The sequence below is a fragment of the Peromyscus maniculatus genome, chromosome 6 (assembly GCF_049852395.1).
Source record: "Peromyscus maniculatus bairdii isolate BWxNUB_F1_BW_parent chromosome 6, HU_Pman_BW_mat_3.1, whole genome shotgun sequence".
Lineage (NCBI taxonomy): Eukaryota > Metazoa > Chordata > Mammalia > Rodentia > Cricetidae > Peromyscus > Peromyscus maniculatus.
The window spans coordinates 67,152,114-67,166,407 of NC_134857.1; the positions used below are offsets into that span (position 1 = coordinate 67,152,114).

The window sequence follows — 14,294 nt, forward strand, 5'->3', positions numbered from 1 at the left end:
AAGCGTGGAGTCCTTAGAAACAGACCACGTAGGGCCGGGTCTAGGCACAGTAGCTAGGTCTGTCTAATGACCCAACTGACCGTTACAGTCAAGGGACGCACTGGGAGACACCTGCTGGTCCACACAGAAGGAAAGAGGTACACCGCGGAGCAAGGGCGGGGTGGGACAACCAGGCAAGGCAAGAGTCACTATTGCTGGCCTGGAAAGTGAGTGCACACACATTTCTTTGGAAGCACGATGGTCTCTCTCCTTTGCACTGCTGTAATCAGTTCAGTGCCCCTTCAAAAGGAGTGAAACTGAAGAAGAACACAGCGGGATTCTACAGAAGCCTTCAGAAGCAAGAGCACACCAGACGGTGTTAGAAGAAGACATACATAGAATCTACTTTCAAAACTGTTCCTAGCACTCTATTCATCCCCCCTTCATTTTTTCCCCTGGAGTCAAGGGTAGCTTATGTTGACCTGATCATGTAGCCAATATACAGCTAAAAGCTGGAGTCCATCTGCAACAGCCATGCACAGCAGTCCACAGACTCCAAGCAATATAGCCCAACTCAGCAAAAGAGACCCCAGAGTGCTAATGGGACCCCAAGGATCAACGTTGTCAATCATCAGAACTGTGCACCCAGCGAAGAGCATCTCCCTGCAGATGGTCCACCGTGCCTGGTAATCAGGTACAAACAGCTATTCCATTTGAATCCACGCTGGATTTATTATCACGTTTATACTACAAGGTCTGGTGGAGCCGCTTGGGGTGCTTTTTTTTTTTTATTCTAAGACAATATATCCCATAGATGAACGGGCTGTGAGTATAAAACAGGCAATTAAGAAGAAAACAGTCTCTCTTTCAGTGACAGATGATGAAAGAGTAACAATCTCAGTTCAAAAACTTCTAGTTAAAGGTGACTTTGTATAAGACAAAGAAAGCACTTGGAATGCTTGCTTAGAGAACGTTAATATACATACACATACATGTATATGCTGTTGTTGCTTTTATTTATTTATTTATTTATTTATTTGTTTGTTTGTTTGTTTGTTTTTGAGACAGGGTCTCATATAGCCCAGCATGGCTTCAAACTTGCTACACAGCCAAGGATGGCTTTGAACTTTGTATCTTCCTTGATTCCAAGTCCTGTGTGCTGTCATCCTGGGTTTTATGTAGTGCTGGAGACTGGACCAAGGGCTTCACGTGTCACAAAGCCCTCTAACAACTCAATGAGCTCCCTCCCCAGCCCCGGTATGCCCAAGTTTATGCCATCCAACTAGACAATAATCATTTAAATCAACACATCCTTAATGGCCCATATATGTTTTTATATAACAGTGGGTTGTAAAATCTGCCTAGCATGTCTGTGCGTCAAAGATGCTTCTAGAAGAGATGTTTCATGTCACAGATTATCTCACTAGCAAAGAGGAAAAGCATTTCCTTAAAACGTAAAAGTGAGACAGGTTTTTCTGACACTGGGCAGCCCTTCAGAAGGCAGTGGGCTGTTCTAATGAGTCCCACTCCCTCTCCATCTCACAACGCTGCTGCCCTCCAGCGACAGTGACAGTGACATCCGACTTGAACCCACTTCCATGACAATACAAACACAACGCTCCCTGGCTGCATCAGAAACTATAAACACTAGAGGGAGTTGTGAGTATACATTCCCTAATGCTGATCCCCCAAACCCCTCTTCCCTGATATGAACTTGATATGAAGAGGAACTCCATGTTAACTGGTCCAGATATCACATGTCAGCAAAACACACCATCCTTCTACATTTGACTAGCTCCCCCCAAAAATCATCACCCAAACCATCCCAGTCCCCAAGTGGCTGTAAAAAGATCACATAGGATCCACCCTCTACTTCCTCCTTTCTGCCTTACATCAAGGAGTCCATCAGGTAACTTCTTCACACTTACACTACACTTAGCCACCACGGAGCCAGGCAAGCAAGCACACCCCAGTCAGTTGGTCTGGGTCATTATTCTTGTGCTCCATGTCTCTGTTCAAAGCAGACTAACATTTCTGTGGCACTCTGCTCACAGCAATTATCAGTTAAATCACCGTAAAACTCAAATGGAAAATGTCAGAATTTAAAGAAAAAAGAAATTAAAACTTCCTTTGCTCCAGGAAGTTTTCATAGCAAATGTTAGGAAAGAAAAGATAAACTATTTTTCATTTGCTGACCCAATGCAACATTTAAACACCATGGTGTACGCCTCAAAACTCCTTATGGGGAAACCTAATCCTCACTTGGACAGCATTAGGAGGCGGGTTTTCGGGTCACAGCCAGAGTTAGGAGGGCAGAGCCTTCATGAAGACAATTGTAGTGTTCTTGGGAAAGACCCTGGCGAGGATATAGTTCAGCGGTAGAGGCCTTGCCTAGCATGAAGCCTTAAGCTCAAACCACAACACCATTTACAAAAAAAAAGCTAGGGCAGTAAGAAGATCCTAGAGGTCATCCTTCTTCTGCTGTGAGAATTTGCACAGAGAAGATGGCTGCGCCTTGCCCAGGAGGCAGGTCCATACCAGACACCAAACCTGCTGGTGTGTTGGTCTTGAACCCCTCAGCCTCCAGCATCGTGAGAATAAGTTTCCAGTCTCAATTGGCCACATAGTTTGTGGTGGTTCCTTACAGTGGCTGAGATGGGTCTAAAATCTCAGCTTTGAGGACGGGGCCTGTGCACTCCGGCCATCACTTACCTGGCTCACCACGGGTAGCCACTCACCAACAGAGTGAGGGAGGGGCAGGAAGGCAACCACACACTAGTAGATGCCCTTCTGCTTCCACGTCAGTCACCTGCCCAGAACAGGTGATGAAACAGAGCAAAAGAACTGTAGCCAACGTGGCTGGCTCAGCCCTGGAACCATGACCGGCCTGAAGCATGCCTGTGTTCGCCTCTGTTCCCACCAGGCCAGCATGGAGCTGCCAAGATTTTTGTGACTCCACTTCTCAGGTAAGAAATGTCACATGTAGGGCTAAGACTACCATAAAGAGTTGCTGGTTTTACAAGAAGTTGAATGTTTTAGAAATTTATATAAAAATCAAGATGTTTACGACACTGCTCTCGAATTAAAAAAAAAAGTAATACCTACACCAGGGACTTGGAAACGGACACCCAGCTGATCCCGGTTTCCACTCAAGGAGCTTTAACCCGACCCTTCTTTAAAATGAGTGAGAAGCTGCAAAGTCTAGAGTCTGTGTGACACCAAGAAGGAGCTCACAGGTTCATACACAAAGCAAAGACCTCCCATCTGAAGTATAGTCGGCCTAGTCACAGCCCCGAGGCAGAGTATGCAAGCATGACCCCAGTGTTCAAGCACAATTTATATCTATATATACCAAAACACCAAGGAAAAAACATGAGTTTGCATTCGTAGGCTGTAAATTAAGATAAATAGCGAAAGGTGTATTTATATCATTTTAAACTGGTAATTTTATTCACCAGCTTAGGGTTCTTTCTGCCAGGAGTTAAGTGTCTGAGAATTTGTAATTCAAATAGAGTTACCTCCGGAATGGTGGGAATCCACAGAGAAGGATGTATGTAATCACACCAGCTGCCCAAACATCCACCTTCAGGCCATAACTGGAAAACAGAGTGAGGGAGAGCAGGTAAGGGTTGACCTGAGCATGTGCCTCCTTGCTCAAGAACTGCCTTCATTCCTGTCACAGCAGTCGTCCTCTGAAAAAGCCATCTGTTTTCTCTCAATCTAACCACCATCAGGGACCACTGTCCCCACCCCCAACACTGACCAAAGCACAGAAGTACAGGCCTAGGGCTCTTAGCCAGATAAGAACAAGCTATTCCTTAACGTCAAGGTCGTGGTTTAGGTCACGTCTCTCTCGGCTTCCCAGGCTTTCTTCCCAGGATACAATGAGCACAAAGCAGCAGGGACAGCTATGTGCCTTTCTCACCGATGACAAGGAGAATCTCACCCTGTTTCTGCAATGATTTCTGGTGCCACGTAGGTCGGGGTACCACAGACAGTGTACAAAGGGCCTTCAACCACTGTAGCCAGCCCGAAGTCTCCCAGCTTCAAAGACTTGGTTCCATCCGGATATTCGCACACCTGAAACAGAAACAAGCCAACGATCACCTCTCTCTCTCTCTCTCTCTCTCTCTCTCTCTCTCTCTCCTCCTACAATAACTGTGAGAGGGACATTGGAATTAGACAGGAAAGACCTGAGGAAAGTTCTTTTGGTAAGAGTACCACAGTCTTGCCGGGTGGTGGAGGCACACGCCTCTAATCCCAGCATTCGGGAGGCAGAGGCAGGCAGATCTCTGTGAGTTTGAGGCCAGCCTGGTCTACCAAGTGAGTTCCAGGAAAGGCGCAAAGCCACACAGAGAAACCCTGTCTCGAAAAACCAAAAAAAAAAAAAAAAAAAAAAAAAAAGAGTACCACAGTCTTAAAGGGCCAAGATATCTCTTCAGAGATTTTTGTTCAACTGTGAAATTGGAAACATGCTATTTTCCCCCTTTGCAGGAAGCAAGGTCCCAATGCCAGCAGATCAGGAACCGACCTGTATGTAGTGCTTAATGTGGTTCTTAAGATATTGGAGCACCCCAAGAAGGGGGTTCATCAAACGTAAATGCTAGGGGTTCTCCAGCAGGCTTGCTTTCTGGACAGCTGGTGAACTAGGAGTATTATGGGCTCTTTTCTAGCTCCATGTGTGGTGCTGAGGGTTGAGCTCAGTGTCTAGTTATGTTAACCAGCAGTCCAACCACTGAAACACCCCTAAACCTAAGATATAAACATTGCATGGAAAAAAACTCAGAAGCTTAGAAAGAAAATGCACTTTAGAATCAGACAGCATGAATCTAAACAGGAACTTCGGCCCAATAAATCTATAACTAAGAATCCCTTCGAAAGGAACAGAAAGACCCAAACGTTATACCCAGCTGTCAATGTCTGTATTTATGATCTTTAAACACAGATTCAATCAACTGGCTAACAGAGTGATGGCTAAGTAAATTGTGGTACATATAATAAAATGATATGTAGCTGATATTACATTATTTCCAATAAATACTTACCATGAGAGTTACTGAGTACGTTATATAGTTTTTCAAAAGTTAAAAGTGTACATGAACTGCGATGTCCCAGCCTTAACAAGGCTCTCTTTGAGCAGCACTGAGTTACTTGAACTTCCTTCTTGAGATTTCTTACACTTGTAGACATATCCATGTGCTTACAATGGCCACATCATTGAGTAAGATTTGCCTTATATCCAAGCAAACCTTCCTTAAGTGATAAAAGCCTGGAAATAACATTACAAGCAGACCGTTTTGGGAGCCAAGGAGCATGTACACAGCTAACTTGGGACTCGCTGCATAATCCAAAACTGGCCAGTATACACTGGTCGCTTGTGTGTCCATTGGAAAGCACCGAATTTCAGAGACTAGTAACTGCACAGACCAAACCAATATGCAAGTCTCTATTTTTATATGTTCCATACTACTTGTTCTTCTTCGTGTTTTACTACTGAACTGGACTTTCATTTCAACCACTACAAACTCTGGAAGGGGAAATATTTAGAGTGCCGTTTTCTCAACATAAGCAGCTAAGAGCGTCACCCACTGAGGGGAGTGACTTAGGCAGCCATCAATAGAAAGCACAGACCCTATGGTATGCCATCCAAGCTTTACAGGCATTTTGAAGGCCTGCCTCCCTCTCCTGCTTGTCTTCATCTGTTCCAGAACGTTTCTTCCTTTGGGACATGCTGTGTCTTCCATGTAATGGAAGTATATTCCATGTTTGTCCACAGCATGTACACAGCTCATACACATCTTCATGACTTTAGAGAGTCATTGAGTACTAGTGATGGTTTGTATCTCTAAAGTATGTATCGCTCTGTGTGAACCGCACAACACAGCAGAAACATACTCCAATATACAAATGGTCTAGCTGGAAGCCAAGAGTCGAGATTCTTAGTCACGCCACATAGGACAACTCTCCACCCATGGTGTTTAATGTAAACATGAGTGAGAACAATCTCACATAATTAGAGTTAGGATTTATGGTGCATTTACTGAAACCCAAACATTAGAACCAAATTCCCTAAGACACCGTAGTGATAAGGCCATGTATAAGCATGATTTCCCAAATGTCTGTACCATGAGTCAAAGTCTCAGATACGTCACTGTTATTTTATTTTTACAACTCATTAGGTACTGTTTTTATAAAGCTGTTTATTTTAAACCCTCCATTTAGAAATGTCTAGGGGTGCTGGGAGGTGGTTGTCAGACGGTCTCGGAAGCCATTTTCACATCCCCCACAGAACCCAGCGTCAGACGCCCAAGTACAGACAGAAAAGGACAGAGCAGCCGATAGCTGCTGAGTTGTCGGGACAAGTGGGACTCCTGGGCTAAACACGAAGAGAAAGTATGCCTTGAACAGAGAAGTGGGAGATCATAGTGATTTATCTGAATCACCTCCTCCCCATGCAGAAGAAAATAGGGAAAATATTAATCATCTTTAAATCTGAACTGGAGATTCTCTTTAAATTGACAGGGAAAATTAAACACAACGGTGTCTCCGCATGGCAAAGAGACACTGTTTTAGGAGACTGACCATGGAGCTTGGGGTACAGCTCAGAGGTGGGGAGCTGGCCTACCCTGCACGAGGCCTGGAAGGGAAGGAGAGAGGGAGGGAATGAAGAACAGCAGTTCCCCAGGCTTCCTGGCAGTTACCGACAGCCTCGGGAACTTTGCAGATTTACATACTCTCCCAAGCACGCCACTAGACTTAGATGAGGACCACACCGGCCAACCAGAAAAGGAATTGCTACCTGCATTTGGCAGGCAAGGAAACCGGCACACGGAACCGAGCTTCAGCTACCAAGCAGGCTTTGCAGCCAGGAGCCCTCGTATCGACACACTGAACCACCACGCAATGGGTTCTGTAGCTACACAATGCCCAAACCCGGGCAGCCTCAAAGTGTGCAGATTCTGAATGAATTTAAAACAACTGTGAAAACCCAGCCCCGCCACGTTCCAATGGCCCACTTCACACTGAGAGATGCTCCATCAAATGGCTGGCAGAATGCAAAACTGAAGAACGTGAGAAACGCAGGTCCCACAGCCAAAGCCAATCCCTTATGCTCTCTAAATAAAATGCCAGCGTAATGATTTAGAAGGACATCAACGAGGAGAAACCACACCTCTTCTCTCCTGTCCCCAGAACTCCTGGAAACCCTGAATTTATCACTGCTCTCCCATAGTTAACTATGACAGGGCACCCCTGGGCTGTAACTCACGGCACTAACGGCCACCTCCATGCTCCCTGACACACGGCCCATACATCTGCCTTGGCAGGGCCTTAAGTTATCACACTGCTACCAGGAAACGGGATGCAAATCAGATGTCAGCATGCCCTGCTGCTTAAAAACTGAATTAGTTCTCAGACAGGAAGAGAGCAAGAGTCATGAGGGGCATCGACTTTTAGGGCTTCAATGGCACGTTCTCCTCAGGCCAATGCCGGCCTGCTAACTAATCTAAGATGCAAGTGATTTGGCCTTCCATGGCCGACACACACGCCACTCGGACATGTGTACGTTACTAAGGCCATTTCCGGAGTCCGACCCCACAGTCCGTCTACATCAACCATTAGTTCTCACCATTTTCCTCCCCTTTGGGACCACCAGGCCCTTAATGCAGATTTAGAAGAGGTGAAAACATACTTAGAGCAGAAGAGGAACTCCAATCAGATTTCCTGATTATTGCCGAGGCAGATGTTGGAGACATCAGTGTTCTGCATTATCTACCCTCCACACAGTCCACCTTGAGGCAGCATTTGAGTTTTGAGATGACCATTCAGATTAAGAGACTGAGTGGCTATGGTACAGCTCCGTGGTGGAGTGATTCCCAGCATGAGCGAGGCCTCGTGGTAAACCCTTAGCTCCACAAACACACAAAAATGTCTGGAGCCAAGCATGGAGGTACACACATCTACAGCACCAGCCTCTGGAGAAGCTAGGATGATCTCGATGCCAGGATTCAGAATTCAGTACCAGCCTTGAAAACAGAGTGAGTCACAAGCTCTTAAAATAAATAAATACTGCTCAGAAGCAATGTCTCAGACTTTAGAATATAGCATAATGAGGTATTTAGGGGATGGGCTCCAATACCAACTACAAAATTCATTTATGTTTTACGTACACTTTAAAAACACAGCTTGAAGATAAATTCATGCAGTATTTTAAATTATTTTGAGTATGAAATGACATTTCATGATATGGAATTTTCCACTTGGTGACATGCTGGCACACAAAAAGTCTCGTTTGTTTTGGAGACAGGATCTCACTTGGCAGGCCAGGCTGGCCTCAAACTCACTGTATTACAGATATGTGCCACCATGCCTAGCTCTCAAAGTACATTTTTTTTTGGGGGGGGGGATGCTTCTGAATTTCAGACTAGGGTTTTATGGGTGCTAAACCTATGTAAATACCTCAAGGCAGAAGACAGAAAGAAAAAGAATTCTGCCTTTCTGTGATACCCAGAGAGGGTTGCACATAGCATTGTTCTTAGTTTCCCTTGTAAAGGGGAAAATGTCCTGAAAATGAAGGGGAACATGTCCTTGAATCCCTTGCAGCAGGAGTGTACGTCAGTGGCAGTAACCCTGATTTCCAGATGCACTGCATGGCTACAGAAGAAATCGGCGGTATTCTATCAAACTGAAGAGGACTCAAGACAGCTTCTGCAGGCAGTTCAGCCATGGGAAACCCTGTCGCTGTCCGTCATTTCCTCCAGGAAAACCAGCTGGCAGTCTGCACTGGAGCTTCCGGCTGCCAGCAGAACTCTTCCGGTGTTAGCTACTTCATGCCTGGGTCCTTGGCTAACCAGATCCGTCCGGGCAGCCTCCAGGAGTCACGTCCGGAGCTGACCACCAGCCTCTCTTAGAAGCCTCTTGTGCCGACCTGCCCGCCATGCTTTGTGTCATGACATCCATGCCACGGAGACATTGCTGCCCCACACAACAGAGGAGCTCACTCTGTGGGTCTACTCTGCTAGACATGAGACAGCACAGGGAGTCTCGGGTCCCATCTCCCAAGGGCATCTGAGGGAGGGCATGCCTGACCCAAGTCCTGAAGAGCCTGGGAGGGGAGGGAGGCTGCAGAGAAGGCTGTGACCAAGAGGAATGTCGGGGCAAACGGGCTGTGCCAACTCCTGACCTCACTGCCGCTCAGCCTGAGGGGGCAGACCGGTCAGCAGGTGAACAGGCACCCTCTGCACCCGTCTAGACATCTCCATGGAGGACTGGGGTGCCAGCCAACCACAGAGGACTGTCTGCAGCTCCCACTGCCTGGCCACAGTGTGGGGAGGAACAACCACTGGGCATTCCTAGCTGTTCTGCTGCAGAGACTTAAGCAAAATGGAAAGACAAGTGATGGGAAAGAAACTGTTTTCTATAAAGAGGGGAGGGGAGAGGAAGGGGAGGGGAGGGAGGGGAGGGAGGGGAGGGGGAGGGGAGGGGAGAGGAGGATTACTTAGACATCCAGATGAACAAGATATGAACGAATGACATTTCCAAATGGAGAATGGATACTCTGGGTTTGCAAAAATAAATATTTAAAAATTTTAAAAGGATGAAAAGAAAGTCCTTGGGGCGATCATCACATATTCCTTTTAACCATTATTTGTGTGGTGCCTGAGTTTGGCTATAATGATTTTTATTCAATATCTGGCTGGCTGAGTAACTGAGAACCACCACCAGGTATTACTCCACACATCCACAGTGTACCTGCTTGGCACTGTCCAGGACATTAGGGAGAGAAGAATCAGGACCTCTAGTCTCCGGGACTTACAATCTGAAGGAGGAGACAGATAAGAGTGTAGACAATCACAACCTTTCGGCAAGGGCTGAGGAGACCAGAGAGGGCCGTGCGTGAAGTCTGCTCAGAGATTCTGAGGCAGTGTCAAACGTGTTACTTTGCTCAGTGTCTACAAGATGAAGAGGTTAGCCACACTGGGGGAGGACGTTACCAACACAGACTCGGACAGACAGAAGAAATGCAGGTGTGACACTGTTGGAGAAGTCTCGACTGCTGAGGATGGAGAGACCGTCTGGGATTAAGACGATGGAGCAGCACACAGATAAGCCTCTCTAGTAAAGGGTAACTATGATGACACTCAGCTATGAAGGTGACAGCGAGGCCAGCTAGCTACCTTGCGTCTGGGAGAGTGTGTACATGCCAAACTCCCCAACCAGCTCCTCCAGCTCCTCACAGACACTGAGATCTCAAGAACAGAACTGTCCGCCAACGAATAAGCTCTAGCTATCGTGGCTCACCATGAAGGGGAATTGAACATGGATTAGAGGTGAGTGTCATGATGAGCCAGATGGAGGAGACAGGGTTATAACAGGTCAGGAAGCTGGTAAAAACAGACCAGGACCCATGTTCCAAGGTCCCTGAGCCACACAGTAGAAATCATGTCTCATTCCATAGAATAGAATACATGACACTTTCAAGTAGAAAAAAAAAATTAGTGTATCTTAGTTTCAATTTCCATACCCACAAAGCTGGAAGGAACAGACTACCAAAACTTCAGTTTGCACATGAACACATCTGTTCTATCCCCTCACCCACATGCCGCTACTTGTCTCCAATTTATTCTTCAACGTTCTGTGCCATACAGTTTTGTTCGCCTTCCTTCAGTCAGTATTGCTGCTGTAAGTTTAGATGTTAGAGGCCCCAGACACCTCTGTGTAAGAGGCTTGATGCTCAGCGGCTGTGGAGCCTTTAGCAGGCAGAGCTTTGTGCCAGGTGCCTCCATCATGACACACGCTCAAAGATCCTGGGGTCTCCTTCCTTCCTTTGCTTCCTCAAGGGAGCGGAAAGTGGGCAAATGACCCCACCCCATCTCAGGCTCTTCACAGACGCCATCGCCAATCCCATCAGAGGACTGAAGCAATGGGGCCACCTGTACTGGACTGGAACCTCCGAACTTTTCTCTTTACCATTAATCGTGTCCTGTATTCCATCACCACATTCCGAAGCTGACTAACGTAATCAAAGACAAATGAAAACGTATTTTCTAATGCCTAGAAAACAAAATGCACATCAATTCAGGAAACCCTTTAGGATTTGGTGGGTGCATGCAAAACACCTAAGTCAGCTTGAACTTGCTGATTTTCCTGAAGTTTCTCTCCAGCGCTCTACTCATTACTGTGACAGTGGCTTACACTCTAAATGTCATCTGACGTGTGATGGTTTTCACAGTATTACAATCACTTGAAAAGAACAGAAGCGTGAGTTGAAAATGAAATAGCAGAGATTCTACACACACCAGAAGATTCTCGGGCTTGATATCTCTGTGTACAATGCTGAGGCCATGCAGGTATCTGAGGGCGTTGGCGAGGTTGTACACCATGGCACTCCCATCTCTCTCCGTGTACTTGGTTGAAGAAGTAATTGCATCAAAGAGATCTCCACCCTGTAGGATAGAAAAAGAGATGTACGGGGATGTCAACAGCTCAGTCCTGTGAGGTAAGAACGATGCCACATCAGCTTAGAGCAGATGAAGGAAGGGCCACACACCACACCGATGTGTACCAACAACGAAAGTGAAGAGGGCGTAGGATGCTTTCCTGACTAGTTGCAAGCCAATTTGAGATCGGACGCCAGCGAAACCCGCCCTCCCTCTTACTTTGACCAGCTCCATCACCAGGAAGAGCTCCGTCGCCGTCTCCATCTCCTCGACCAGCATGATGATGTTGGGGTGCTTCACTCGGCGCAGTATTGACACTTCATTCTCGATCAGATGTTCCTGTCAAATAAAGGGTGGAGACAGACATCAGAAACCACAGAACCTCAGGCTCTGCCCCCACAGCCTGGAGGAGAATAACAGATCACAGTCTTCATTTCTAATGCCAAGGGTGACATGTCTCTTGGCACAGGACAACCACACCTGCTTACTTAGTTCCCCCAGGGATAGGACAGGCCACTATTGGCTATCTCTTTGCCAAGACCCTAAAGAAACTGCCTTCTGAGCATGTCCAGGAGGCTCAGTGTCATACCGTACTGACGTGTATGACTCCACTCTAAGCAATGACACTAAAGACAGTATCCACACAGCACTGGCTCTTCTCTGAGTAAGACGAGAATCACTTTTTAACTTCAGTACTCCATGCAAAAATAACGGCTAGGCCTATATGAAAGTTTGGCACACAAGCTCTAAGGTTAAAGTGTTTTACTGTTGCCAATATAAATTTTAATTTTATGCTAAAATTCATGAAAAATAAGCTTTCTTATTTCTTCTTCTGTGGGTGGGTATGAAGTCATTCACCAGATGGGTGTTCCTTCCACTTCGTATTTCAGAAATCTAGAAGGTGCCATCGTACCACACAGCTCACTTTAACTGTGCTCAGCTCTGCCCTGAAAACACTACCTCAGTGTTGCTCATGCTCAATGATGTGGACGAGGGCTGCTCTGGAGTAAAATGTTCACTTACAGAATTAAGACATTACCCACAGGTCGTACACAGTGGCCCTTCTGTTCTAAGTGGGGCTCACGTGGATCCTTACTGACTTCAATGACAGATCCATTTAGAAAACGATCTATAAAATCTGCAAGCTTCTCTCTTCAAGATTCTAAATGCTGAAATAAGATGATTTTATACAGAAGAGGTATAATTTATCCTCTAAAGATGTGTGCATGTAGGTGTAGGGGTGTGTGTGTATGTGTGCTGCTGAGGTGGCCTTTGACCCTTACTACCACGACTCAGAGCTAAGTCCGGTGTTCTGACATGGCAGCTTACACCTAGTTTCAGACACCATTTCTAGTTTTCCTGTATCTTCCGGTGCAAACATGATTTATGTTTTTAGTCTAATTCAAATTGACAATAGCTGAAGGAATAAATCACAAGAAATGAACAAATTTGGTAATGCGGGGAATACAATCTACTGCAAGTTCCTGCACATGCTGGGTTGAGAGTCTTGAGCACTGGATGTACTATCCAAGAAGTCACGGGAGACGCATCAGCAAAGGACAGCAAATGCCCACTAGGAAAATCTGCAGGAAAATGACTCCCTAATTGTCAGGCACAGAGCAAGGCTCTCGTGTAACGTTCTGACATTTTATCTTTTACTTCAGCCCTTGGAGATGGGGATGTAAGCCTAGCATTCATGCCTCTAAGCCCACATCTATTGTACTGGGCATCACTGCTTTGAAAAGGGAATACCTGAGTGAAATTGAAGTTGGAATTTTTCAAAATGAAAATGACATTGGTGAAGATGCAGATATTATTTTGTTGAAAAGACAGGAGTGAACAGCAGCATCACACCCTCACTGGAGGTGACGAGCCACACCAAGGCTCCTTTGTATAAGGAGGGGAAAAAACTGTACTTCTTTCAAGAAAGAGGACTGAAAAGGCTTTTGGAGTGGTGTAGGAATCAATACTTCCAAATCCCCTTGGAAGGTAGGAAGTCTCAAACCCTAATGTGCATGGCCGGGCAGTCGGGGAAGAGCCTCCTCCTGAGCATTAACACAGGGCACAGCCAGCACCCAGGATGGCATCCAGGGAGGCGGCTGTGCGGGCAGCCAAAGAGGCCACACAAGAAGACACAGCGGCCGCTCCACACTTACTCTACACCCTCATGCGAAGCTTTCGGGTGTAAAAGCAATGATGTGAATTTGTCTCACTCTGCACTAAGCAAAGACAAGAGCAGTTACCACCACTACAGTAAAAAGGGCTTCTTTTAAAACTAAGTCAGAGCTTCCACCCCTAACCCTGCCATCCCCTCCTGCCCATTTTCCCCGATGTTAGGAGGGTCTGTAAACACATTGAGGGGTGGTTTGGGATGCCCATTTGTAAACGTAAAGCACTCCATGTCAGCAGTGTCAGGAAGCTGTCTGCATAGTCAAAATACCCTGTCTACCGAGGATTGAGTCCCCTTCCCCAAGTTACCGTTATTCTCAACAGAAGGCACTCGGACAGTCTCGGGGGCCATGTGGAACCTCTCTTGGCAGTGTGAGAAGGCTGCCCAGCAGTGTCAAGTCCCAACACTGAGCAGGCACTGGGACATCCTCCACAGGAGCCATGACAACCTAGTGCCCTGTTCTGACAACAGTCCATCTAAGCAGAGTCAATGTTTCTGTTGGGACGTAGAAGCTGCCTCTCTGTTTCTCCGTCTCTTTCTATCCCTGTCTAATAAAGCAACGGTCCTTCCGACACTAATTATCATGAAATGTTAGCAGAGCACCAATAGAAAGTGGTGCAATGCTTCTCCCCAGGTACAATCCTGTGCAGTCCATAGGAGATTTTACTCTCTGTCCTCCAGAATCTACTTTTCAAACTCTCTCCGTA

The 14,294-nt window shown here is 46.3% G+C and overlaps 1 protein-coding gene across 7 annotated transcripts in view; it reads right to left on the minus strand.

Annotated features, from left to right (window-relative positions):
* The window catches only part of Dclk2 (doublecortin like kinase 2), a 129,901-nt gene that overhangs the window by 9,323 nt on the left and 106,284 nt on the right, over window positions 1–14,294 (minus strand). For all 7 annotated transcript variants that reach the window (XR_001577875.3, XR_001577873.3, XM_015995333.3 and 4 more), the window contains 4 exons: window positions 11,637–11,756; window positions 11,277–11,423; window positions 3,926–4,059; window positions 3,498–3,575 (listed from right to left, as the gene is read on the minus strand). Coding sequence is in view for 5 of the 7 variants with exons in the window: in XM_015995333.3 (XP_015850819.1) it covers window positions 3,498–3,575; window positions 3,926–4,059; window positions 11,277–11,423; window positions 11,637–11,756 (479 nt within the window). In the remaining 2 variants the exon portion in view is untranslated. The remainder of the gene's footprint in view (window positions 1–3,497; window positions 3,576–3,925; window positions 4,060–11,276; window positions 11,424–11,636; window positions 11,757–14,294) is intronic.